Source organism: Carcharhinus amblyrhynchos, chromosome 18 (assembly GCF_965287045.1).
Source record: "Carcharhinus amblyrhynchos chromosome 18, sCarAmb.v2.hapA, whole genome shotgun sequence".
Taxonomy (NCBI): Eukaryota; Metazoa; Chordata; class Chondrichthyes; order Carcharhiniformes; family Carcharhinidae; genus Carcharhinus; species Carcharhinus amblyrhynchos.
The window spans coordinates 36,318,204-36,344,658 of record NC_137341.1 but is presented as its reverse complement, the minus strand read 5'-3'; the positions used below and the strand labels follow the sequence as shown (position 1 = coordinate 36,344,658).

Here is a 26,455-nt window from a genome sequence, read left to right as displayed (position 1 = left end):
GCCTCCTATTTGACAACCAATCCTCTATCCACGCTAACCCCCTACCCCCAACTCCATGCCCCCTGACCTTCTGCAATAACCTCTTGTGAGGTACCTTGTCAAACGCCTTCTGAAAATCAAGAAAGACCACATCCACCAGCTCTCCTTTATCCACTGCCCTAGACACATCCTCATAGAACTCCAGTAAATTTGTCAGACACGACTTCCCTTTAACGAAACCGTGCTGCGTCTGCTCTATCAAGCACTTCCCCTCAAAATGCCTCGCTATTTCCTCCTTGATGACGGATTCTAACATTTTACCTACAACAGACGTTAAACTAACCGGCCTATAATTCCCTGCCTTTTGCCTGGCACCCTTCTTAAACAACAGCATAACATTAGCCGTTTTCCAATCTTCCGGCACTTCCCCGGAATCCAGCGATGTCTGGAAAATAACCACCAAGGCATCCACTATCACCTCCGCCATTTCTTTCAGAACCCTCGGATGCATTCCATCCGGTCCTGGGGACTTGTCCACAATCAGCCCCTCCAGTCTGTCGAGCACCGCCTCTCTAGTAACAGTAATGTCACTGAGACCCTCCAGTCCTACCACCTTTCCATCTCTAACACCCGGCAAATTATCCACGTCCTCCTCCGTGAAGACCGAAACAAAAAAGTTATTCAAGACCTCAGCCATTTCCCCATCCCCTACCACTAAGTCCCCCCTCTCATCCTCTAAGGGTCCAATGTTCACCCTAGCCAGCCTCTTCCTTTTTATATATTTATAAAAACTCTTGCTATCCTTTTTTATATTAAGTGCTAGCCCAGCTTCATAGTTTATCCTACCCTTCTTTATCAACTTCCTTGTCAATCTTTGTTGACATTTAAACCTCTCCCAACCCTCTTCTCGCCCACTACTCTTAACTAGTCTAAACACCTCCGCTTTTAATTTAACACTTTCCTTCACCTCCTTCGTTATCCACGGCTTATTACCTCTCCTCCTACGGTCCTTTTTGACCATCGGAATAAATTTCTGCTGAGCACCAAGAAAGATCTCCTTAAAGGTCCTCCACTGCTCCTCAGCAGACCCTCCCTCCAACGCGCTCCCCCAGTCCACATTCGGCAATTCTTCTCTCATCCTACCGTACTCCCCTCTGTTCAAACAAAGGACGCGTGTCTGGGAATCCACTTTCTCCTCCTCCATCTGCACCAGAAACTCCACCATACAATGATCACTCTCCCCAAGAGGATCCTTCACCGCAAGGTCCCTAATTCTACCCGCCTCATTACATAGCACCAGATCCAAGATAGCTCGCTCCCTCGTCGGCTCCAACACACACTGTTCCAAGAAACTATCCCGGCAGCATTCCAAGAACTCCTCCTCGAGCCCACCACGTCCAACATGGGTCGACCAATCAATATGTAGATTGAAATCCCCCATAATTATGGCCGTCCCATTCCTGCACGCCGCACTTATTTGCGCGTTAACAGCCCGCCCCACCTCCAGATCATTATTCGGGGGCCTATAGACAACACCCACCAGCGTTTTCCTCCCTTTGCTGTTCCTAATCTCTACCCACAACGATTCCACTTTCTGCTCCTTGGCTCCAATATCATCCCTTGCTACCACCCTGATGCTATCCTTAATCAGCAGAGCTACGCCCCCCCCTTTTCCCTCCCGCCTATCCTTCCTAAACACTTGATACCCCTGGACATTCAGCTCCCAGTCCCTGTCACCTTGCAGCCACGTCTCTGTAATGGCCACCAGATCATATCCGTTTGTGTCAATCTGCGCCACCAGCTCATCCACTTTATTCCGAATGCTTCGTGCATTCAGATACAGTGCCTTCATCCCATCCTTCACCTGGGCCCTATTTGCCGGAACGCCACCAACCATACTCACACCCCCTACTCCCTTTATTATTGGGACATCCTCGGCCTCTTCCCTTACCTGTACCCTCTCCTTAACTTTAGGCGTCATAATGTCACCCACCCTCGCACCCTCCCCCCCCCAATTAGTTCTGCGTTGTGTATTTGCCTCCCTCAGCCTGGGAATGTTGAGGCAGACCATAAGCCCTGACCACAGTTCTAGGTTTAATTAGCATTCAGTTATCCAAGGCTTGTCTTACCCCATTCAGAAAAGCAGAGAATGCTGAACACTTTCGGCTTATGTGTTGCTGCATTAACCAAGGAAACAAGAGAGAAACCCTGGACCTGTGATACTTTATTAGGCACTGACCTGGGTTTTAAGTTGGCAGAGTTTGCCTTCCTGCCATTTGAAGTGTCGGTGGATAACTCATCCCCTCAGTTACTGCTTGCCACACAGCTATTTAACACTCCAACAAGCATTAATTGGCTGGAGACAGGGCCTCTGCCCTGACTTGGATGGAGTGTGAATGGTCAGCAGTCTTCTAGTTCCTACAGCAGACAGGACTGGGCTAAGTTTTGGAAGTCCAGGACCAGGTAAGTTTTGGGCAGGGGTGGGGTGGGGGGGTGGTCTCAGACTGAGGTAGGGAGCTGAGGTCCAGGTGGAGTGGGCAGGAGGACCAGGGGTGTTGACGGAAAGGTCAGCAAGGGGAATAGAGTACCTGCAGGGGCCAGTCTCTTCAGGGCTGGCGGAAGGGGAGTGGGGGGATGATGGGTGGACATGGGAGAAGGGTGCCTTGTGTTAAAAGATTGCTGCTGTTAGTCACTTAAGGGCCTCAATTGGGGAAAGGATGTGAGACATGGATGTAAAATTGAGGAGAGAGCAGGGCAGACAGTGGGATGGTCCCCACCCACTTACAAGCCTGCTGGCAAGCGAATGTTTTGATTTGATTTGTTTCATTATTGTCACATGTATTAGTATACAGTGAAAAGTATTATTGTTTCTAGTGCACTATACAGACAAAGCATACCATTCATAGAGAAGGAAATGAGAGGGCGCAGAATGTAGTGTTACAGTCATAGCTAGGGTGTAGAGAAAGATCAACTTAATGCGAAGTAGGTCCATTGAGAGTCTGACAGCAGCAGGGAAGAAGCTGTTCTTGAGTCGGTTGGTACATGTCCTCAGATTTTTGTATCTTTTTCCTAATGGAAGGAGGTGGAAGGGAGTATGTCCATGGGGTCCCTAATTATGCTGGCTGTTTTTCTGAGGCAGCAGGAAGTGTAGGCAGTGTCAATAGGTGGGAGGTCAGTTTTTGTGATGGACTGGGCTTTGTTCACGATCTTTTGTAGTTTCTTGAATAGAGCAGGAGACATACCAAGCTGTGATACAATCAGAAAGAATGCTTTCTATGGTGCATCTGTAGAGGTTGGTGAGAGTCGTAGTAGACAAACCAAATTTCCTTAGTCTTCTGAGAAAGTAGAGATGTTGGAGAGCTTTCTTAATATAGTGTTGACATGGGAGGCTTCAGGCCCCAGAAGGCACAGATACAACATTTCACCAACTGGATACAAACATTCCACAAACAACAGGAGATAACAATCCTGATTGCTTCCTCCCTGACTCGAATTCCCATTTATTTGCTTCGGAAATGAATTTGCTGCTCCAATTAATGATATCCCCTCTTCCTGGGGAAAGCTTTTGGGATGTTTGAAGTGTGATGTGGAGATGCTGGCTTTGGACTGGGGTAAACACAGTAAGAAGTCTCATAACACCAGGTTCAAGTCCAACCAATTTTTTTGATAGTAAACTCACAAGCTTTCGGGGTTTGCCCCTTCATCAGGTGAATGGAGAGTACTGGCCTCAGACAGAGCATACAACAGTACACACAGTTTACCCTGAAAGCTTGTGAGTTTACTATCAAATAAATTGGTTGGACTTTAACCTGGTGTTGTGAGACTTCTTCCTATGTTTGAAGTGCCACAGAGCATGTCCAATCCCACCAGTCACCCACTACTCATGTCAGCCATGGCTCAGCATGTTGTATGCCCACCCATCAGTCGTTGGGTCATGGATTTGAGCCTCACTCCAGTAAAAATGCAGGCTAGCATTCCGTGTGCTCCAGGGAGTGCTGCACTGTCAGGGGCACCACCCTCAGATGCAATGTCAAACCAAGGAGCTGCCTGCTCCCTCAGCTAGATGTGAATGAACATAGGGCACCATTCTGAAGGAAAATTGAAGACATTTCCCAAATATTCTGGCCAATGACATTTATCCCTCAGCCTACATCTTAAACAAATGATGTGATCATTGTTATATTTCTGTTTTTCTGCCAATTGGCTGCTATGTTTCTAAAGTTTAAAGATTATTTATTCGTGTCACAAGTAGACTTACATTAACACTGTAATGAAGTTATTGTGAAAATCCCCTAGTCCCCACACTCTCATGCCTATTTGGGTATACTGAGGGAGAATTTAGCATGGCCAATGCACCTAACCAGCATGTCTTTCAGAATGTGAAAGGGAACCCTCGCAGACATGGGGAGAATGTGCAGACTCCGTACAGACAATGACCCAAACGGGGAATCAAACCTAGATCCCTGATGCTATGAGGCACCACTGTGCCACCATGCTGCTCACATAACAATGTAGTTGCATTTCAAAAAGTGTGTCGTTGGCTGTAGAATGATTTGGGACAACATGAAAGTTGCTTCGTAAATATGCAGGTTCTTTCTCTGATGTTAAAAACTGGGACACTGAGTGAGTGCATTGAGAATATACATAGGCCACCAGATGGCAGCAAAGTGTGCAATTCACTGCACTCAATAATTGGCCCAATTTGCTGTCCATTAATAATAGGATTAAACTGGACTCAGATCAGTGAATTTAACAAAACTTAACAGAGCAAAATCTGAAGGCTCCATCTGTGTGATACATTAGCAGTCGGTATTTTTTGCCTGCCTGGCACTGCCATGTAAAATATATACTTTCTAATTTATTGTAAATTAGGACTGATGTCTTTATCATCTATTAAATTGTATCTATTTGCCCTGAAGAAGAACAAAGCTGGTGTGGTAATTATTTCATTAAAACAAGTTAATGAAACAATTTGAAAGATGTTACCAGGGATTTGTATTTGAAAGAGAAGGCAACATATGAGGGGAAAATGCACTGAGCATAAAGCAGTGCCTGCTCATTGGAGGCAATTGTGCAAAAACCTAGCTGTCAGCGAGTGTCTCATCCACCAAGGGAACTAACTGGCAATTCAGTGCACAGCAAGATTCCACAGATTATCTGTGCAAATGCCTGGGCTCCATGCCAGCCACTGGAACCGTCACTCAGCATTTTCAACAGAGGAGAGAAAGTAGAATTAAGGTTAATCTATTAGCGTCACAAGTGGGCTTACATTAACATTGTAATCAAGTTACTTTGAAAATCCCCCAGTCACCACACTCCGATGCCTGTTTGGGTGCACTGAGGGGGAATTTAGCATGGGCAATACACTTAACCAGCATGTTTTTCAGGCTGTGGGAAGAAACCGGAGCACCCAGAGGAAACCCACGCAGGCATGGGGAGAACGTGCAAGTTTCGCACAGACAGTGACCCAAGCTGGGAATTGAACTCGGGTCCCTGGAGCTGTGAGGCAGCAACTCTTGCCACTGTGCCACCGTGTGGCCCACATGTTTTGAGGTGAGCACTTTCACCCTTGTTTGCGAATGCAGCTCAAATCAGAATAGATGGTCCCGTTCACAAACTCACTCAGCATTCCAGCAAGCTAGGATTGTTCAGGAGTATGTTTCAGGACTCCTCTAATATCAATAATCCATAGACAATTAAGTAATCCTAATGTTTATGCTGGATGTTCCCACAACTTTCATTAAAAAGTTGTACATATTGAGTGAGGATTGACAAAAACATGAAACAACTTTCTCACTTGACTTTTAGACACCACCGTGTCCAAGCCCCCACACCCATCCTCCCCCCACCCCATCGTACCCCTGCTCTCATCCTCCCCCAACCCTCACCCCCATCCTTCCCCCAACCCCAACCCTCCCCCACCCCATCCCCATCCTACCCTCAACCCCCACCCCTATCCTCTCCCAGCCCCTGCCCTTTCCCCAACCCCCACCCCATCCTCTCCCCACCCTTCGCCCAATCTCCCCCAGCCCCCACCCCATCTTCCCCCAACCCCACCCCCATCCTCCCCCAATCCCCAGCCCCATCCGTCCCCAACCCCTACCCCCAATCCCCACCCATCTCCCAACCTCCATCCCATCCTTCCCCCAAACCCCATCCCTATCCTCCGCCCAACCCCCACCCCATCCCTCCAACCCTCACCCCCATCCTCCCCCAATACCCATCCTCCCCCCCCCACCACTGCACCCCCACCCCCCATCCCCCCACCCACCCTCCCACTCAACTTCAAATTAAGGATAAAATACAAGGGAATAAATAACAAATCACAAGCAAATCACTATAGTGCCTCCACACCTTCATGATGTCTCAAGCTGCTTTACAGCCAAATGAGGTGTTATTTAAATGTGGACGGTGTGTGGAACAAGTGGGGAACTTTGCTGCCAGTTTACACCAAGAAGTTCCCCAAAACATGCAAGGAATGACATTTATCTTTGTGATGTTTTTCCAGAGGTAAATGTTGACCAGGGAGAACTCTGCTACTCTTCAAAATAATGCCATGGATCTTGTCACGGGCATGTCTTTTTACATCAATCCTGGACTCCCTCGGTAACCAAAAAGAGAAAATGCTGGAAAATCTCAGCTGGTCTGGCAACATCTGTAAGGAGAGAAAAGAGCTGACTTTTCAAGTCCAGATGACCCTTGATCAAAGCTGCACTCCCTCAGTACCTACACTGAAGTATCAAGCTAGATTTTCTGTTCAGGTTTTCAGAGTGGTGTTTGAAGCCAGAGCCTTCTGACTGGTTGGGTTGAGAGTGCTACCCATTGAGCTGTGGCTGTCACAAACTGGAGAGAAGAGGAAATTAAGGGAGAGAGTTCAATGATTTGGATTGCTATTGTCTTCCTACACAGCCAAACTGGAGAATGAAACTGAATCTAGAAAACACCGGGGTGTGGTTACACGTTAATCTTTAAAATTCCAGTAAGATTCATTGTTCAGATTGCTATCAGGACTTCCTTATTACTATACAAACCTTTGACATACCTGAGCTAGGGGATTGAGAAGAATATTAAATAGTAAAACAATGATGTGCATTAAGGAAGGAGAATTTTTTTTTGATTGGTAGTGTTATAAATCCATCAGATAAAAGAAAAGGTCACTCATTGAGATATATCACGGCAATAAACCATGTGTAAGCCATGTCATAATTTAAAATAAATCTAAGCAATAATTTGAAACTAAAGGCAATCGAACAGTGATTGAGATTTTCCTATATATTTAGTTTCTTTGTCAAGACGATGAAACGTAACTGAAGTTATGGTCCTATCTCCAAGTCCCAAAGTGTGACCCTGAGTGCAATGATGCATCTTCACAGACTTTATTTGTGAATACAAAAATAATTTATCAATAAGAAAACAGCAGCTTCATGGCTGCACCCAGCTCCCCACATGTTTCCTGCCTCCATTCTGAGTCCCAGTTGCGGACATGCCCCTCATCAAAGGCAATGAACTGGAGAAGGTTCGAGAGCTTCAAGTTTCTACATATCTACATTCATCAACAACCTGTCCTGGTCCCTCCATATCGATGCTATAGTTAAGAAAGCCCACCAACGCCTCTACTTTCTCAGAAGACTAAGGAAATTTGGTATGTCATCTATGACTCTCTCCAAATTCTGCAGATGCACCATAGAAAGCATTCTTTCCGGATGCGTCATAGCTTGCTATGGCTTCAGCTCCGACCAAGACCGCAAAAAACAAAGAGTTGTCAGTCATCACGTAAACCAACTTCCCATCTATTGACTCCATCTGCACTTTCTGCTGCCTCAGAAAAGCAGCCAGCATAATTAAGGACCCCACACACCTCGGACCTAAACTCTTCCATTGGGAAAAGGATACAAAAGTCTGAGATCACATATCAATAGACTCAAGAAACTTCTTCCCTGCTGCTGTCAGAATTTTAAATAGTCATATCACATATTAAGCTGATCTTTCTCATCATCCTATTGGTAACTAACACTATTCTGCAACCACTCCTTTTCTTCTTCCCTATGCACTCATGAATGGTATGTTTTGTCGGTAACAGCTTGCAAAAAATAATATTTTTCACTGTATCCCAATTTACCCATTGGACCCATTGGTAAAACGGACAGGGGCCAAACTCAGGCAATTAAAACTAGCTTAGTGGTAAAAACTGGGCAGCATGGACAAGTTAGGCCGAAGGGTATGTTTCCAGGCTGTAAACCTCTATGACTCTATGACCCAAAGCTTGGTGGCCTTTTGCTGTCTTCCCCGTAAAAGACAATTACCACAAATCACCACACCGGATTTCTCATTTATCACATAACATTTTAATTCTCCACCTCACTCCCATTCTGACCTGTCTCTTCCTAGCATTTCGTTTTATTTCATTTCTATACTTTACATTACTACATGACACTTCAAAGTGCTTAATTGGTTGTAAAATGCTTTAGGACGTGCTGTTATTGTGAAACGTGCAATATAACTGCTAATATCGCAAAATGCCCGTTAGGACTGCAAGTTCTTCCTCTTGGCAGATTTCCAGGTATTGTTGCTCACCTGTTATCTGGGAGTGGGAGCAGGAGTGTGATATGTTACTGTTTGCCAGCCCTGCCCCAGTAAATCCCACTCTCAGAATGTAGGTCATTGAAGAAACTTGCACATATGGTTGTCTATAGAGTCTAGAACTAGGGATCACAGCTTCAGAATAAGGGGTCAGCTATTTAGGACTGAGGCGAGAAGAAACTCCTTCGCTCGATGGGTCACCAGTCTATGAAATATTGTATCCCAGTGAAGGGTAGAAGCTTGGTTGTCAGGTACATTCATAAGTGTTTGATAGATTTTTGGATACAAAAGGAATGAAACAATATAAGGTTAAGACAAGAAGATGAAGTTTGGGGGTAAAAAAATCTGCCATGACTCTGGTGAATGGCAGAGAAGGCTCATAGGGCCAAATGGCCTCCTCCCGCTCTGATAGCTTGCGTGTGTATGCTTGTAAATTGCTGAGATCAATTACAACTCAGAAAATTACTTGTAAATTTCAGGTGCCAGCTTGGTTTGCATGAATATGATATTGCTGACAAGACCCCCTCGTGAAATAGTTTGATTTTCCTTATTTTCATGAAATACTTTTTTGCATCAGCAACCATGCGTTGATGTGCGATGGAAATACACCAGACACAAGATCTGTACTTCAATATTAGTCATCTGAAATTTCTCAGGATATGGGGGAGTAACAGGAAAGCTTATACTTAAGAGAATCCAGTAGTCTGTTGGTTGAAAGTTTGCTTTGGTGACTGGCCACATCTGCCATGAATGCAGATAAATGAAACACAGCTGCATACACTCCTAGGCAAAGTCAAGGCTCATTATATGGAAATATGTTTGGATTATTTTGTGTTGAGAATAGGTGTAGCTTGCTGTTCTGGAGGGCCTGAGAGTCACATGCCTATCTGACGTCTGTAGTTGTATTGTTGACCCAACTTGATGTGGATTTTCCAGTTTGTTCAGATGTTTGTACCATATGCACTATATTTTTGATGTGGAGTGAGCTGCAGTTCTCCTGCAGCCTCAGAAGTCAACCCTGGCATCATCTAATCAACACTTGCTGATTTGCCTCACCTCTTGCCTTTTTCAATCTTCATGACATTTGGCATTCCAGGCTTTGTCCTGTGGCTCGCCTTTTGTTGGCTAGAGTAATACATTTAAAATGCAGCTGCTGCGATTCCGTTTCAGATCACTTACAAATTATCTATTTCAATAGCATCTGTCACAACCTCATAACATCCCAAAGTTCTCTATAACTAATGAAGGACAATTGAAGTAGTCACTGTTAAGGGTGACAGCCAGTTTGCACACATACAGCAATGAGATAAATGGCCAGAATGTCTGTTTTTGATGGGGTTAATTATTTTAAATCCCTTTATAGAATGTGGGCATCACTGATTTATTGCCCTTTCTTAATTACCCTTGAAAAAGTTGATGGTGAGCCACCTTCCTCGGTTGTAGCTGTCTATGTCATGGAAGAATCATAGTATTCTACAATGCAGAAGGCCCTTCAGCCCATCGAGTCTGCACCAACCACAATCCCCCCCAGGCCCTATTCCCATAACCCTATGCATTTACCCTAGCTAGTTCCCCTGACACTAAGGGGTAACTTAGTGTGGCTAGTCCACCTAAACTGCATATCTTTAGACTGTGGGAAGAAAGTGGAGCAGCTGGAGGAAACCCACACAGACACAGGGAGAACTTGCAAACTCCACAAAGACAGTGACTTTATCCACTTTGGCAGGAATAATAGTAGGTAGGATTACTATTTAAAGGGCGAAAAGCTGCAGCATGCTACGGTGCAAAGGGACATGGGGGTCCTTGTGCATGAGTCACAAAAACCCAGTCTGCAGGTGCAGCAGGTGGTCAGGAAGGCGAATGGGATGCTGGCCTTTATAGCGAGGGGGTTAGAATAAAAAAGCAGGGAGATCTTGCTGCAACTGTACAGGGCACTGGTGAGGCCGCAGCTGGAGTACTGTGTGCAGTTTTGGTCGCCGCACTTGCGCAAGGATATTTTGGCCTTGGAGGGAGTGCAGAGGAGGTTCACTAGGCTGATACCGGAGATGAGCGGGTTGGACTATGAAGAGAGACTGAATAGATTGGGTTTGTACTCATTGGAGTTTAGAAGGATGAGGGGGGATCTTATAGAGATGTATAAGTTAATGAAGGGGATGGATAGGGTAGAGGTAGAAAGATTCTTCCCGCTTAGAAAGGACAGCAGGACTCGAGGGCACAGCCTCAAGATAAGGGGGGGTGCAGTTTAGAATGGAGTTGAGGAGGAACTTCTTCACTCAAAGGGTGGTGAATCTCTGGAATTCTCTGCCCGTTGAAGTGGTGGAGGCTACCTCGCTAAATTTATTTAAAACACGGGTAGATAGGATTTTGGTAGGCAAGGGAATTAAGGGTTATGGGGAGAGGGCGGGAAAGTGGAACTGAGCCACTTCAGATCAGCCATGATCTTATTGAATGGCAGGGCAGGCTCGAAGGACTAGATGGCCTACTCCTGCTCCTATTTCTTATGTTCTTATGTTCTTATGACTCAAGCCAGGAATCAAACCCAGGTCCCTGGTGCTGTGAGGCAACAGTGCTAACCACTGCACCGCCCATAATCAATGTGGTGTAGGTGCACCTTCAGTGCTGTTAGGGAGAGCTTTCCAGGATTTTGTCCCAGTGATAGTGAAGAAACCAATGATACAATTCCAAATCAGGATGGTGTATGGGGGGACACTTGCAATTGGTGGTGTTCCCATGAGCCTGCTGTCCATGTTGTTTTAGGTGGTGAAGATGGAAGGTTTGATGTATAATATTTTACATTTACAACCTCAGGTGCATTTTATTTTTTGTACAATGAGTTACTGTGTCCTGGAATGCACTGCCCGAAAGGACACTGAAGGCAGATTCAATGGTGATGTTCAAAAGGGAGTTGGATGAACAATGGAAAAGAGAAACATTTGTAGTACTATTGAGAAAGAGTAGGAGGAAAATGGGACTAGCTGGATAGCGCTTAAGAGCTGGCACCGGGACAAAGGGCCAAATGGCCTCATTCTATGTTGCATCATTCCATGCGGAATAATTAAACGATCACCAACTGTTTTGTACATTGCTATAGGGGGAGGTTAGGACAACGTACAGTGCTCACCATCAACCCACCCTCTCCACCTCCACAAACACCAACTCCTCAAAAAAATGAATGAACGTGGATTCAGGACAAATCAAAGAGTGCCGGAAACACAGCAAAGCAGTCACCCTATATAAAGAGAGCTGATAAATGGAATACAAATGAAATTTAACATGGAACTCTGCCTTATAAATTAAGGTTGCCCCAATTGTAGCTTTTTTTATATCATGCCACCCATTCTCATAGGAACAGGAAAAGGCCATTCAGCCCTTTGAGCCTGTTCCATCTTGCAATAGGATCATGGCTGACCTGTAACTTAACCACATTTTTGAAGCATATCTCTTGTTGGCCTTGCTCACGCACAATCTATCCATTTATTGTCCCCCGTTACTCAGCAGAGATGTTTTCCAAATTTAGACTAATTTTTCTAATCAGTCACCCTATAATTAAGTATAATGTAACAAGTTTAACTACATTCATCTCCCTTTGAAGGCAAAATGTTATCTTTGGCATTGTGGCTGAAAAGAAACATTTTGAAGATTTACAATTGGAGCACAGGCAGAATTGTTTTTTGAAGGCGCTAACACAGATATAAATGAAAGCAGTTTCCCATAATGGAAAGCCCATCCCTTTAACAAGGTAAAATAAAACCATAAACTAGACTTAATAAAATCCAAATGCTGGAAATCCAAAACAGAAATAAAAAAATGCAGCAAACACTTAGCATGTTGAGTAAGGGCCTGTGGAGAAAATAGGCAAGTCAACGTTTCAGGTGTCAGCCCTTTTGTTTGATTTATTATTGTCACATGTATTAGCATGCAGTGAAAAATATTGTTTCTTGTGCACTATACAGAGAAAGCATACCATTCATAGAGAAGGAAAGGGGAGAGTGCAGAATGTAGCGTTACAGTCATGGCTAGGGTGTAGAGAAAGGTCAACTTAATGCAAAGTAGGTCCATTCAGAATTCTGATGGCAGCAGGGAAGAAGCTGTTCTTGAGTCAGTTGGTACGTGACCTTAGACTTTTGTATCTTTTTCCCGATGGAAGAAGAGAGAATGTCCGGGGTGTGTGGGCTCCTTAATTATGCTGGCTGCTTTGCTGAGGGAGCGGGAAGTGTAGACAGAGTCAATGGATGGGAGGTTGGTTTGCATGGTGGATTGGGCCATTGTCAGAGAAGAATACGCACCTGGAGTTTTGACTTTGCAGATCATTGATTTCAAATACTTCTGAGGTCTCTGCACTCCTCTGACTCTGCTTCTTGTATCCCTCAATTTTAATCACTCCAGCATTAGTGGCTGTGCTCTCAACTCTAGAATTCCCTCCCTAAACCTTTCTCCCTCCTTCAAGGTGCTGTTTAACACCCAGCCTTTACAACAGAACTATCCTAATGTCTTCTTAAATGACTCAGTGCCAGTGCTATCAGTTTCACTACATAATCTGATAAACACAGCTTCAGGTTCCACTCATACACTGACGACATCTAGTTCTTTTTAAAAATTATTTCATAGGCCGTTGTCATCACCAGCAAGGCTTGCATTTGTTGCCCATCCCTAATTATCCTTGAACTGAACAGATTGTGAGGTCATCTCAGAGGGCATTCAATACTCAACCCCACTGTTATGGGTGTGGCTCTGAAATGGAATCTTATAAGCCAGAGCAGACAAGGGCAGTAGATTTCCATGTCAAAAGCATATTAGTGAACCAAATGGGTTTTTAACAACAGTTTATGGTAGTTGCCATGATTGCTATCACTGAGACCAGTTTTCAATTCCAGATTTTATTAATTGAATTGAAATTCCACCAGCTGCTGTGATGGGATTTGAACCCATGCCCTCAGAGCATTAGCCTGGGCCTACTGGATGACATTACCATGATGCCACCATCTCCCCACCTTACCACTCCCACTGGTTCTACTTCATCATGCTACTTGACCCGCACCCAATAATGGATGAACATAAAATTTCCTCCAACTAAACGGTGGAAAGACTGAAACCATTCTTTTTGGTCACCGTCCCATTCCCTGGCTACTGATACCATTCCGCTCCTTGGCAACAGTCTGAAATCAAACCAGACTATTTGAAAGCTCATTGTCATATTTGACCCCGAGAATGGGCTTCTGACCAAATATCACTATTTCCACCCATGTTACATTCCCCATCTCCCCCCACCCCACCTCAACTCATCCACTCCTGAAACCCTCATTCACGGCACTATTACCTCTTGACTATTGGGCCCCTGGCCAGTCTCCCATACATTGCCGTCCAATCATATGAACTCATTTAAAACTGTCTGTATCCTAACTCTCACGAGGTTTCATTCACACATCACCTTCGGTTCGCTGACTTACATTGGCTCATATTTGGCAATTTTACATTCTAATCCTTCTTTTCAAAATCTGTCATGACCTCTTTCTTCCCTATGCCAGTGATTCCTCCAAATCTACAACCCTACCAGATAGCAACACTCATCCCATTCTGATCCCTCGCATATCCCAGCTTTAATCGCTCCACCATTGACAGCCGTGCCTTCAGCTGTCTAGGCCCTGAGCTCTGGAATTCCTTCCCCAGACCTCTCCACCTCTCTCTTTCTTTCTTTCTCTTTTTCTCTCTCTCCCCTTTAAGGTATTCTTTAAATTCTACCTGTTTGATTAGGTTTTGGTCACCTTTCCTAATGCCTCCTTTCATGATTCTGATAAAACTCCAGTATAACACGTAGAAAAGTTTTACTTTGTTAAAGGGGCTATACAAATGCAAGTTGTTGTTGCATATATTGATAAGTACTCAAGGGTGAAAATTTGAAAGGCCATGGCTGACAGCTTGATGGAGTGGGAACAATTGGGTAGCTTTTTCAAAATGCTGGTATCAATAACATGGGTCAAATGTCATAAGTTCATAAGATATAAGAGCAGATTTAGGTCATTTGGCTCATCAAGTCTGCTCCACCATTCGATCATGGCTGATATGTTCCTCATCCCCATTTTCCTGTCTTCTCCCCATAACCCTTCACCCCATTACCAATTAAAAATCTGTCAAACTCCTCCTTAAATTTACTCACAGTCCCAGCATCCACTGCACTTTAGGGTTGGGAATTCACAGATTCATAACCCTTTGGGAGAAATAGCTTCTCCTCAGCTCTGTTTTAAATTTGCTACCCCCTATCTTAAAACTATGACCTCTCACCCTAGAATTCCCCACCAGTGGAAGCATCTGCTCCATGTCTACTTTATCCATACGTTTTATCATCTTGTATACCTCAATTTGATCTCCCCTCATTCTTCTAAGATCCAGAGAGTATAGGCCTAAACTGTTCAATCTCTCTTCATATGACAAACCCCTCATTTCTGGAATTAATCTAGTGAAGCTCCTGTGAACTGCCTCCAATGCCACTACATTTTTCCTCAAATAAGGGGACCAAAATTGTGCACAATACTCCAGGTGCGGTCTCACCAATGTCTTGTGTAGTTGCAACAATACTTCCTTACTTTTATATTCTATTCTGTCCTCCTTCTGTGCAAACCGTAGTTACCCACTTACCAAAAGAGGATATGGTCAACTTGAGGTGTTTCATATCTGGTAAATACAAAGGTTGACAGTGGATTTCTTCCATTGCAACAGAGATAAACTTGGATATCTACAATTTAATGTTCATGCCCCTTTAAATTTTACAATTTAGTGATTATAATCGATAATTCAAACATCTTCATTGATAAAAATATGCAAGGCCGTCAACCCAAAAGGTTAATGCTGTTTTTCTTTCCACAGATGCTGCCAGACTGCTCAATATTTCCAGGCTTTTCTGCTCTTACTGGGAAAAGAGTAAACATGTTCCTGTGTCTAAGATACAAGGCATGTAACAAGCAACTGTGAAATATTATTCACTATTGGGAAATTCACAAGACTGAAATTGGGAACGAACGTGAGTTTACATTTATAGTGTCTTTTGTACAGCTAGTTGTTATGAAACAAAAAAATACTTTTCACTATATACCAATACACGTGATAATAATAAATCAAATCAATCAATTCAATTAAAAGTAGGAGAGTTTCCTGGTCACAAGCATGGGGCAGCATGGTGACACAGTGGTTAGCACCACTGCGTCACAGTGCCAGGAACCCAGGTTTGATTCCCGGCTTGGGTCTCTGTCTGTGTGGAGTCTGCACGTTCTGCTCATGTCTGCATGGGTTTCCTCCGGATGCTCTGGTTTCCTCCCACAGTCCAACAAGGTGCAGGTTAAGTGAATTGGCCATGTTAAATTCTCCCTTAGTGTACCCAAACAAGTATTGGAGTGTGGTGACTAGGGAGTTTTCGCAGTAACTTCATTACAATGTGAATGTAAGCCGACTTGTGACTAATAAATAAACATTTTCATGGACCATTCCAATCATGGTCACCAACGTCTCTTAGGGTGGAGTACCTGAAGAAGGAGGATTGTTGGGCAATGATTTGATTCAATTTATTATTGTCATATGTATTAAGATACAACAAAAAGTATTGTTTGTTGCGCACTATACAGACAAAACATACTTTTCATAGAGTATGTAGGGGAGTAGAAAAGGAGGGGTTGCAGAATACGGGGCGGGATTTTATGGCCTCGCTCGTCCCAAAGTTGCAAAATCCTGCCCAACGTCAACGGACCTCTTCATGGCTCAACCCTTGCCTGCTCTGATCCCGTGGCAGGTGGGGATAGTAAAGTTCCAGCCACAGTGTTACAGTCATGGGTAGAGTGTAGAGAAAGATCAACTTAATGTGTAGTAGGTCCAGCAGGGAAGAGTCAGTTGGTGGGGGTACGAGGGGGAATCAAATGTGAAAACGAAGAACTACAATTCCCAAGCAGCATTGCGAGTTGTGCGCCTGCGCACAAGGGGGCGTTGATGAGTGACGCCTGCGCAGTGGGAGGGGGCGTGGCCAGATTCCCGCTGAGGGCAGGGCGGGGCGGAGTATGACGCCTGCGCGGTGGGAAGGGGCGGAGCCAGCTTCCTGCTGGGGGCGGGGCGGAGAATGACGCCTGCGCGGTGAGGGCCGTGGGCGGGGTCGTAGCCGGTGACGTCACCGGGCCAGAGCGGGGCCGAAGTTTGACAGGAGCTCGAGCGAGAGTAGGGCGACGGCCGGAGCCGGCAAAGCATTTACCTCAGCCCGACAGCCGGAGGAAAGGAAGTTCAAACCATTCTCAAACCAACCCCACTCTCTCGCGTAGAAAACACCCACTGGAGACTTTTGATTTTTTTTAAAAAACATTTTTTAAACATTTCTGAGGGGGTCGTTGCCGGGGAAACCATGTCTCGCAAAGTGGAGGATATCAACAGGCTCACGGAGAACACCTACAAGGTAAGAGGAGGATCAGATGAAGTACTTCTATTTAAAAAAAAACCTTTAAATGTTGCCTGATTTTAAAACTAGCATCAGTCCGGCGTCGCTCCATGTCTTTTACCTGTATCAGTGGCACCAGGTGAGCTCCAGGTAAAGGCTGTAGGTGTGTGGTGGGGGAGGGGGCGAGGGTCTGACACTGGGGCCCCTCCAGCAATTTATAACAAAGAACAACTTTGTGAACAACAGAAAAAAAAGTTATTTGTTCAAATGATTTAAGGTGGTGAGAGTGCCCACAATTTAACGCCGCCCGATAGAAAGGCGAACCTCGCTTTTGTTGCTCATCAGGATTGCTCAATGGATTTCCTATTTTATTGTTGGAGACTTTGGTGAAAGATCATCGAGGGCTGGGTGGGTATCTTCCGTCCTGCGAGGAGCGCTGCACCTACCTGTTCAGTCACCTTTTCGGCTGGGTGTGTCCTGCAGACGTGGAGAAACAGCAAGTGGGACTTATGTGGCCGTTTTTTTTCTTAAAGCTTATCAAGGGTAATCTTCTAGAGGGCACAATAAGTCCTGACAGATTTTTAAATTATTTAGATCGATATTTTCCTATGAGAAATGGATCTTTATTTTCTTTTACAGAAAGTAATCCCCTCCCCAAAAAATCTGCAGAAGTCAATATCAAATGGTATAATTCGCTACTTTCATTGTCATCCAAATGTTTTGTAGGTATCGCTAACTCTGTAATAAATCAATAAATTATCTGTAAAGACCACGTTTAGATGAACTAATCAGACATGTGTGTACATAAATTTGCATCCTGATTGTCTATTCGTAATGAGAATCACAATTTCCTTGCTTTAAAACTCACCACGGCAATCTAGGCAGATCACTGAAAAGGTTATTTTGCTGTCACTAAGCTTAGAGGGAAGGTGGAGCTGGAAACTGAACAAACAATTATGCCATGCAGTTTTGATGTTTGTGCATATCTGTTTTTCAATATTCCAGGACGCTGTATTCTGTCCTGAATTACAAAAGAGTCACATATTTGGCATAGATAATCTCTCCAAGGACATGGAGATCTGTCTATTGCCATCACTATGTATGTTAGGGGTGAAGTTTTGCAATCAGCTGATTTGATGTCAGCAGCCTGCTTTGTAAATAGTATACTGTAGTTTATTGACACAATATACTGGAGTTGTCCAGTATACTAAAAGGACATTGTGGAAACCTATTTTACAGCAATGATACCAATTGGTGCATGCCAAATTGATGAGTAGACCTGAAATACTAGGAGAAGCAGTAACTTTCCAGTTAGAAATTGGTTCAGCTATCTTGCAATTATATGCTGTAATTAATGAAGTAGACTATATTAGGAACCTATTTACAGGAGCCACTGCAGAGTTATTGTTTATGTACATTGTAAATTAATGATGGCTTGGGAAATGTGTGGTATAATTGTGAAGAGGAGTGATAACCCAGGAGAGATAGCTGACACCTGACGTTAATGAAGCACACGACTTGATGTGTTTATTGAAATAATCGCCAAACAAAAAGTTTTGCTTGATTAGGATCTGCTATTATCCTAGGGAACTACTCTACTTAAAAATAGTACAATATTTTTTTCATGTTTATTAGAAAATAGCAATAACTGAAGAATCAGATTCTTCATGTGTGGAAACCTCACAACACTTGAAATGCCAGAGCATATAAGGCTGTGGGCCAAATGCTGGAAAATGGGATTAGAATAGATAGGTGCTTGATGGCTGGTGTGGACACGAAGGGCCACTTTCCATGCTGTAAAACTCTTATGATACTTTGATTCAGAGAATTAGTTTTCCCCATGCCCCCAACCAACCCAATTTCAATAGCAGCCTGGAAATTACCCAAATGATTGATGCCTAAGAGAATTGATAGGGAGATCAAATCATGGAAACTGGTGCAATCTCAATTCAACTCTGTCTCTTTTTTTTGACTAAATGGCACTGCCTAGAGTTTGTAACATTGAATTGCTCATTTATTTCTTCTGTCAGAAACTAACGTTTAAAAGTTTGGGGTATACGTCCTGTGAATATCCAAACTTTATGTAAACAGTTCTATCTTGTTATTTACGGTGCAGTAATTACAACCAGTATGCCAATGAAGCAGTTTGAGGTCACTATAGAATTCATTCAGAAGCTAGTAATAAAGTATGCATTGTGGTATTCTTTGTGAGCAGCATATGTTGGCCTGTAGGTTTCTTCCCCTTGGCGACTATTATTTAGGGACATTAAAGGATTAAAATTGTGTTGATACAATGTGTCAAGCACTTTGAGATTGCTGTGGCAAATGTTTCTTCAAAATAGTTAAACTTTGTAACTACAGTACCAAAAAATTGGTAACATTTTACTTTGGTAATGCAATTTTGGCTGCCACTACCGAAAACTGCAAAGTATCGCCTGTGCTTATAACTGGAATACAGGTGCTCAATCTTGTTTTCATTTTCATATATGCATGGGTCATTTAGCAATGCTTCTGGAATTGTTCCCATTTGTAAATCCAAGTTCATGATATAGGTCAAAGTCATGCAAATAATCTCACCCATCATTTCAAGGGGCTGTGCTATTATACAAATAGTGAACATAATACAATTAAGTTCTACTTTAAATTCTTTTTTCTTCAGACTGTAATGGAACAGTTTAATCCTGGATTACGGAATCTCGTAAATTTGGGCAAAAATTATGAAAAAGCTGTTAGTGGTAAGTATTCAATTTTAAATATTTGTTGAAGATTTGGTGATTCATTAAAGTGTGCTGTTTACTGCATTTTGTGCTTAAGGACCCTGCTACTACAAGGAGGAGCCTCCAGTTCCAAGCACTACTTATAGGCTTCAGGTAGTGATATTCCCATAGATAATGCAGACAGAATAGTGATACTGCCAAGTAAACATAATGCTGTAGAAAACACTGTTGTTCATTCTTTCCAAACTGCATTTTTGAAACTTTTAAAAGTGTAGGCATGTGAACATAAATGTTAACAGATATTTTTGTTTTGCTAGTGAACTAAGATCTCGGTTTACAGGTTTATTGATATCTCAAAGTAAATATGTCACCAATAATATCTGTGGTGATCTTGAGCTTTATGCCATTTTTATGAAAAAGTATCAAATGTTAAAACTGAAAATGTTTGCACAGAATCAAATGCTATGGTTTTGTAGATATGTGTATTTTAATAAACAAAATAATAATGAAATGTATTCTATGGTACTGCACTCGCCTAGGACGAAATAATAGCCATGTAGAGCCAAGCCTCTTAAGGCACAAAGATGTTTATTGGTATTAAGGAAAGTTGGGGAACTTACTGAAGAATTGAGGAGATAATCAATATGGTTGGCAGTGTGATGTGAGAACAACATTGTTACTTTCAGTATTAACTGGGAATCCATCCAAAAGAAAAATGGCTTGTAGAGCAGAAACAGGTTACAATTAAATCAAGTAAAGACCAAAATAAATTTCAAGGAACAAGGGGATCCCAATAGGAAATTAGCTAAAATAGACAGGTCCGGAGGTGAATGAGGGGCTGCTAGAGGAGTTAGGAAACAGGATCCCAAATGAAACACAACACTAGATAAAAGGTAGTAAACTCATACGTATAGATACAGAGAGATATATGGATCAGAAACCAAGATTGGCCAAACTTGAGGAAACGTGAAAGGTGATAATTTTATAATAGTGTACATTCAGGAATGTTAAAAGTAATAGTAGGGAATGTGGTAGAAATAGCAGAAACATGTTAAATTCGATGGATGAAGATGAATTTAATGCTCAATTGTATAAAAAAAGAGGAGTGGACCAAAAAAGGAGATCATACATACCTAAATGTCAAGGATGCCTAGGAAATAAAGTAAGTTAATTTTGTAAGGATTAGAAAGTTGAAATTATCCTGGATAGACATAGTACTTTGGATTTGTTGCAGACCAGCAGGTCAGCGTAATGAGGAGAATTTGTTCCATAAAGAGATAGGAAGAGTATGTTAACAGGAAAAGTTATTTTGATGCAAGTCTTCAATCAACCAAACATAAACATGGAAAAATCCACATTATTTTGTGTTAGACAGTTTTATTAACATACAGGGTGGAACTCTCCCCAAAAGATTTTAAGTTTTGTAATGGTCAGAATAATGGAGTGATCTGTGCCGGTCTCTTGAGCTCATTACGCACCTCACTACTCCCACAGTCACTTTTTTGGGAGTTGGGAGTTTTGTGCCAGCAAATAAATTAAGAGTGAAATTAAAGGGGGCAATCCTGTAGGAAGAAAGGGTCGACAGACCTGAATACCAGAAATTGTAGAAACGTATAAAAAGTGATCAGCGGGGCAAAGTGGGACCTGGGAGAAAGCATAGTCACTGAGGCTAAGCATTGTTTTTTTTAAAAAAAGTTTCCCTAGCAGAAAACTGAGTTATTTTCTGTGGTGCCACATAACCTAACCTGCAGGGATGCTTGTTTTATGTGGAGATTACTCTAGTTTGGATTAGTGTTAGCTTCGTTCAGAAATTCAGGGTATAATTCTTAAATGCCTGTTGGAATTGCTGGTATGGATGATTTTACTGTTGCACTAAATTATGTTTCTGCACATTATTATTGGATGCAGTAAATATAATCAAACTTGTCATTTCATGTTGTATTATCTCCTGTATACATGTTTACAGACATCATCAGTTTTGTTAAGTTTTTGTAGGAGCTTTTATAGGCTGAATTGCTTTTGTCATGATTTACTGTATTTTAAGATTTTGGCTTGAATACGTTATAATGTTTTGCTGCTCAGCATGCTCACCTTGAATCAACAAAGTTGCTTCTGAGCAAAAGACCTTTAGGCTAGCCAAAGTTTACTAACTATCACTTTTATGGTTGGCTTATCCTTAAAAGATGGTTATATTGAACTTCATTGCCCTGCTATGGACTTCAACTTTTATTCGCACAAGTCGAATAAACTGGGCAACTTGCAACCAATAAACAGTCGACTTCAGAAGTGAAACAAAAATTTGTATTTGTGTAGCATCAGTAATGTGATTAAAATGTCCAAGGGCACTGTACGGTAAAACCAAGCCTGAAATGGAGGTATTAAGGCAAATGGCTAAAAGCTTAGTCAGACCTAAATTTTAAGAAGGAAAGCAATATGGGGAGATTTAAGAGGGGAATTCTTGGGCATAAGGACCTAAGCAGATGAAGGCACAACTGACAACAGTGGAGGAATTAAAATCAACAATGGACAAGAGGTAGGAATTGAGAAGTGAATATATCTTGGAGTGTTCTTGGGCTGGAGGAGGATGAGAAGAGGCTATGGGGGAATTCATAAAGAAGAATATCATTTGGAAATCAGATGGTAAACCGTCCTCCATCTGTTAATCTAACAGCAGACATGTATCTTTATTCTACTCCACATTTGTTATTTTAGTAATTATGCTGTTTGCTCCCTAGTACTCCTCCTCTGATCATTTCTGTTTACTTCTCTCAGTGCTTTAAAAGGCCTCTTTAGATTCCTTCTTTCAGCTCAACGCCCAAACTCATTTTCACTTTGTTTCTTTCACCCACCTGCTTTCTATCTAATATTCTTTTGCCATTCAGGGGGGCATGGTGATATGTGAGGAGTTTGCATGTTCTCCCTCTGAGTTTACTCCTGGTGCTCCAGTTTACTCCCACACTCCAGAGATGTGCGGGTTAGATTAATTGGCCAAAATAAGTTGCCTCAGCGCCAGGGAGATTAGCAGGTTGGGGTTACGGGGATAGGACCTAGGTAGGATTGTTGTCGGCGCAGGCTCAATGGGCCGAATGGCCGTCTCCCGCACTGTAGGGATTCTATGATAAACTGGTCCAAGACATTTCCTTTACATGAGGACTACAATAAATGTGTACATTTTGGTTGGGAGAAAAGGCTGAGGGATATGACAGTTACATTAGGGGACTGCACAAAAAAGAGCTCATTTAGTGAAAAGTGGATAGCATGGAAATAGTTTCAGTAGACACCGTGGTATGCCTTGTAATGAATTTAAGAAATTGGATGGTCAATTTATGTAAACAAATTTACATGGTTTTCCTTCCTTTCCTCCTTAAAACAAAATCAAAAATACTTCTGTTCAAATGTAGTCGGAAATGAAGAACTTATTTTTGTTTCATTTATCTAATTATTTTATCTTTAAACTTAACTTCCCAAATAACAACTAAAAAAGACCCCATGAAAATAAATCTAACCCATGGCAGTGACTGTATCAATTAGTTGATACAGTTCTGAAATTGTATTGCCTAGTATGGTGGAGCAGCATTTATTCCACAGATGTGGGGAACAACCTGTGAAGAGATATTTTCCAGAATGTTCATGTGTAATAGGCAATGGGACAACTTTCAGCAACTGTTTTCTGCCCTTTCATCTTCATTTGTTTTCCATTACATGTTGACATATTCTTTCCCCTCATTCTGGCTCCTTCCCTCCCTGTCAGAAACTCTATCATTTAATTTCATTTATCTCAGTGTTTACCAATCTAGCAGTAATGACAATTAAAATATTTCTTTTACCAATTTTGACCAATAAATTGCCAGAACTTCCTTGTTTGGGGGTGAATAAGTTTTTAAAGATGTGATTATCTCTTCAAAAACAAAGTTTGAAGATGCATGTGCATATTTTTAGTTGGACCACTAATAGTAAAAGCTTGGTGATTTGAAATGGGTTCTGGGGTTTTGGATCAATTATTGATTTAGTTCTGACGATGTTACTCTTAATATTATGGCAGATGTCCACCTTTGATTCTTTAATGGGTAAAGGGCAAGGACAAAGATTATTCATACTAAATTAACTCATACTGGGGCATTCTTTGCATAATCTCCAAGAGTTGTATTACCTCACTATGGTAGTGGCAAATAAATGACTAGTGCCAAATCCATACCTTCTATGTTGGGTTGTGTTTATGCATGTGTGTGAATATATGATTCCCAGGCATGACTACACCTCAGTAAGATGTCATTGGCTGTAAAGTGTTTAACAATGTCTGAGGTCCTGAATCATAGAATCCTGACAGTGCAGAAGGAGGCATAAAAGATGCTATATGAATAGCATCATGAATAGCATTGCCTTCCCAGTCATGTTACTCCATGGCAATTTTCTTTAGTCAACTTAGTGGTTGTCTTTGTGTTGCTCAACATGAGCTGAAGTGACCTGTGCATTTCATCTGTTCTTGTTCCTGATTGCACTGCATTCCAGAATACCCATAGACTATGAATAAATCTGAAACAACAATGTTAGATGGCCTTAATGCTACTTTACACTGTGTGGGAATTGTATAATTGCAGTCAAATGTAATATAATACTGGGCAGGTTTTTACGTGATTCAGAATCATTCATGGAATCCCTACAGTGCAGAAGAAGGCCATTTGGCTCATCAAGTCTGCATCAACAACTATCCAATCCTATCTCATGACCACATGTATTTACCCTTCTAATCTCCCTGACACTAAGAGGCAAGTTAATATGGCTAATCAATCTAACCCACACATCTTTGGAGTGTGAAAGGAAGCCCATCCAGGTAAAGGGGAGAATGTGCAAACTCCACTTAGGCAGTCACCCAAGACCGGAATTGAACCTGGGTCCCTGGCGCTGTGAGGCAGCAGTGCTAATCGCTGTGCCACCATGCCTCCCTTGTCTTTCAGACTACAATGAAGTGCGCATCTATGTTCAAATTAAAATATTGCTTTTTTTGTTAACCTTCGTAAATTATTTTGAATGCTGAATCTTTAGATCTCGTGAAACATTTCCCGTAGCACACTTTCAATGGTGCAGCATCACGCAGGCTAAATTTAAATTTTTCATATTTCCCACTGGCTTTCCTACGAGTGTAGCTAAAATTAAAGTATGCTAAGAGAAAATGTTTGCTTACCAAGACTAGTTATTGAGGTCCAGAAAAGCTGCTTAAAAACCTAATTAAATTTGGAGCCTAGGCATTGTACAAGTGACTTGACACAATGAATATATTAGAAAATCATCAGCTGTAAAGGGAAAGTACCATAATAACTACAAAATTCTTGAAATGTTTTCCAAGATACAAAACAACCAGCTTATCCCTCTGTCAATTGTGTGTGTCCAAGGAAGGACTTCACACTTTTTCACAAAATCAAATTAAAAAAAAATTACGTGTACTGAAATAATTTAAGGTAAACATGTTGTCTAAAGTTGTGCAGGTTAGCTGGATTGGCCATGGTAAATTTCCTCTTAGCGTCCAGGCAATTGGCAGGGTCAGTGTGTGGGTTGCAGGATTAGGACCTGGCTGAGATTGTTGTCAGTGCAGGCTTGATGGGCTGAGTGACCTCTTGCACTGTCGGGATTCTATGATATTGGCTAAATTGTCTGTGAACCTGGGAAAACTAAACTGAGGAATAAAAGTGGAGCAAATTTGATGAGTAAATGAAAAATTTGCTTTTAAAATAATTTAGGATGAAATGGACAACTGAGACAATTTCAGCAGAAATAATATTATTCAGTGTTTTGCTTTTTAGAAGGTATTGATTTATGTTCGTACAAAAAACCTAGATATTCTATAGATGGGGAAATGGTGTTTAGGTTTTTGAAAAGCATCAGAAATAGCTACATATACTATTATTTACAATAGCCTAATTCGTGCCTAATGATCTTGCTCTAACACCATTTCGCTCTACTATTTTGTATGCCTGAATGGTATGTCTTTATTCCCTCACTTAATTTATGACTTTGTGTCTTTTATTTCTTCAGTACTCTTTTCTTCTCTCATCATTCTTGTTTTTCTCTAAGTTCCTTAGCTCCAATTAAAAACTGTGTGCTACTTTCCAAGTTGATTTATATGCCTGAAGAATTTACTGGACTATTCCTTATGTCAGAATTGTCACTGCTAAAATTGCATGTCAAAACTGTAGCATTAGATCTGTTAGCAGGCTGATAAATAGGTCAATCCCATTAGCAGTTCTCTAGTCAAATAGTGAGAAATTCACTAGTTACTTCATTGACTACTGCAATTAAAAGGCAGTGATGTTTCAAAGCTGCAACTTCAGGTCTGTTTTGACTAGAGACAGGTTTAGGCTGAAATCCAAAAGCTTGCCAGCATGTTCAATTGAGGCTTGGATGTGAAGGAATGGCATGTAGGCGTTGGCACTTGAGGATGGTTGGTTTCAGTAAAACCATGACCTAATAGCATCCAGTATGCTCAAAAGAGGAAATAGAGGTCAAATAAAAGATTTAACTGATAAATGTGATATTTACGTTTTATGATGCAGAAACAAAATAACTGGGTTCCCTGCATCATACTTGAAGCCAACATGCATGGGAAAAACGTGCTTTGGAACAGGACTTGGGAGTAGGAGCAGGCCATTCGGTCCTGAATATCTTTCCCAACTTTCTATAAGATGGTGACTGATTTAATTGTGGTCTCAACTCCACAAGACAACTTCCTGTCTGCCCTCCCCCTCTCCATCAAAAGTCTGTCTAACCCAGCCTTGAA

At 42.1% G+C, this 26,455-nt stretch overlaps 1 protein-coding gene across 1 annotated transcript in view; it reads left to right on the top strand.

The window, feature by feature from the left end:
* The first annotated feature begins 16,725 nt into the window (after positions 1-16,725).
* The window catches only part of LOC145355039 (BAR/IMD domain-containing adapter protein 2-like 1), a 132,201-nt gene continuing 122,471 nt past the window's right edge, over positions 16,726-26,455 (top strand). Inside the window, exons 1-2 of the mRNA XM_080206826.1 lie at positions 16,726-16,984; positions 19,626-19,701. Of these exons, the coding sequence (XP_080062952.1) occupies positions 16,934-16,984; positions 19,626-19,701 (127 nt within the window). The 5' untranslated portion in view covers positions 16,726-16,933. The remainder of the gene's footprint in view (positions 16,985-19,625; positions 19,702-26,455) is intronic.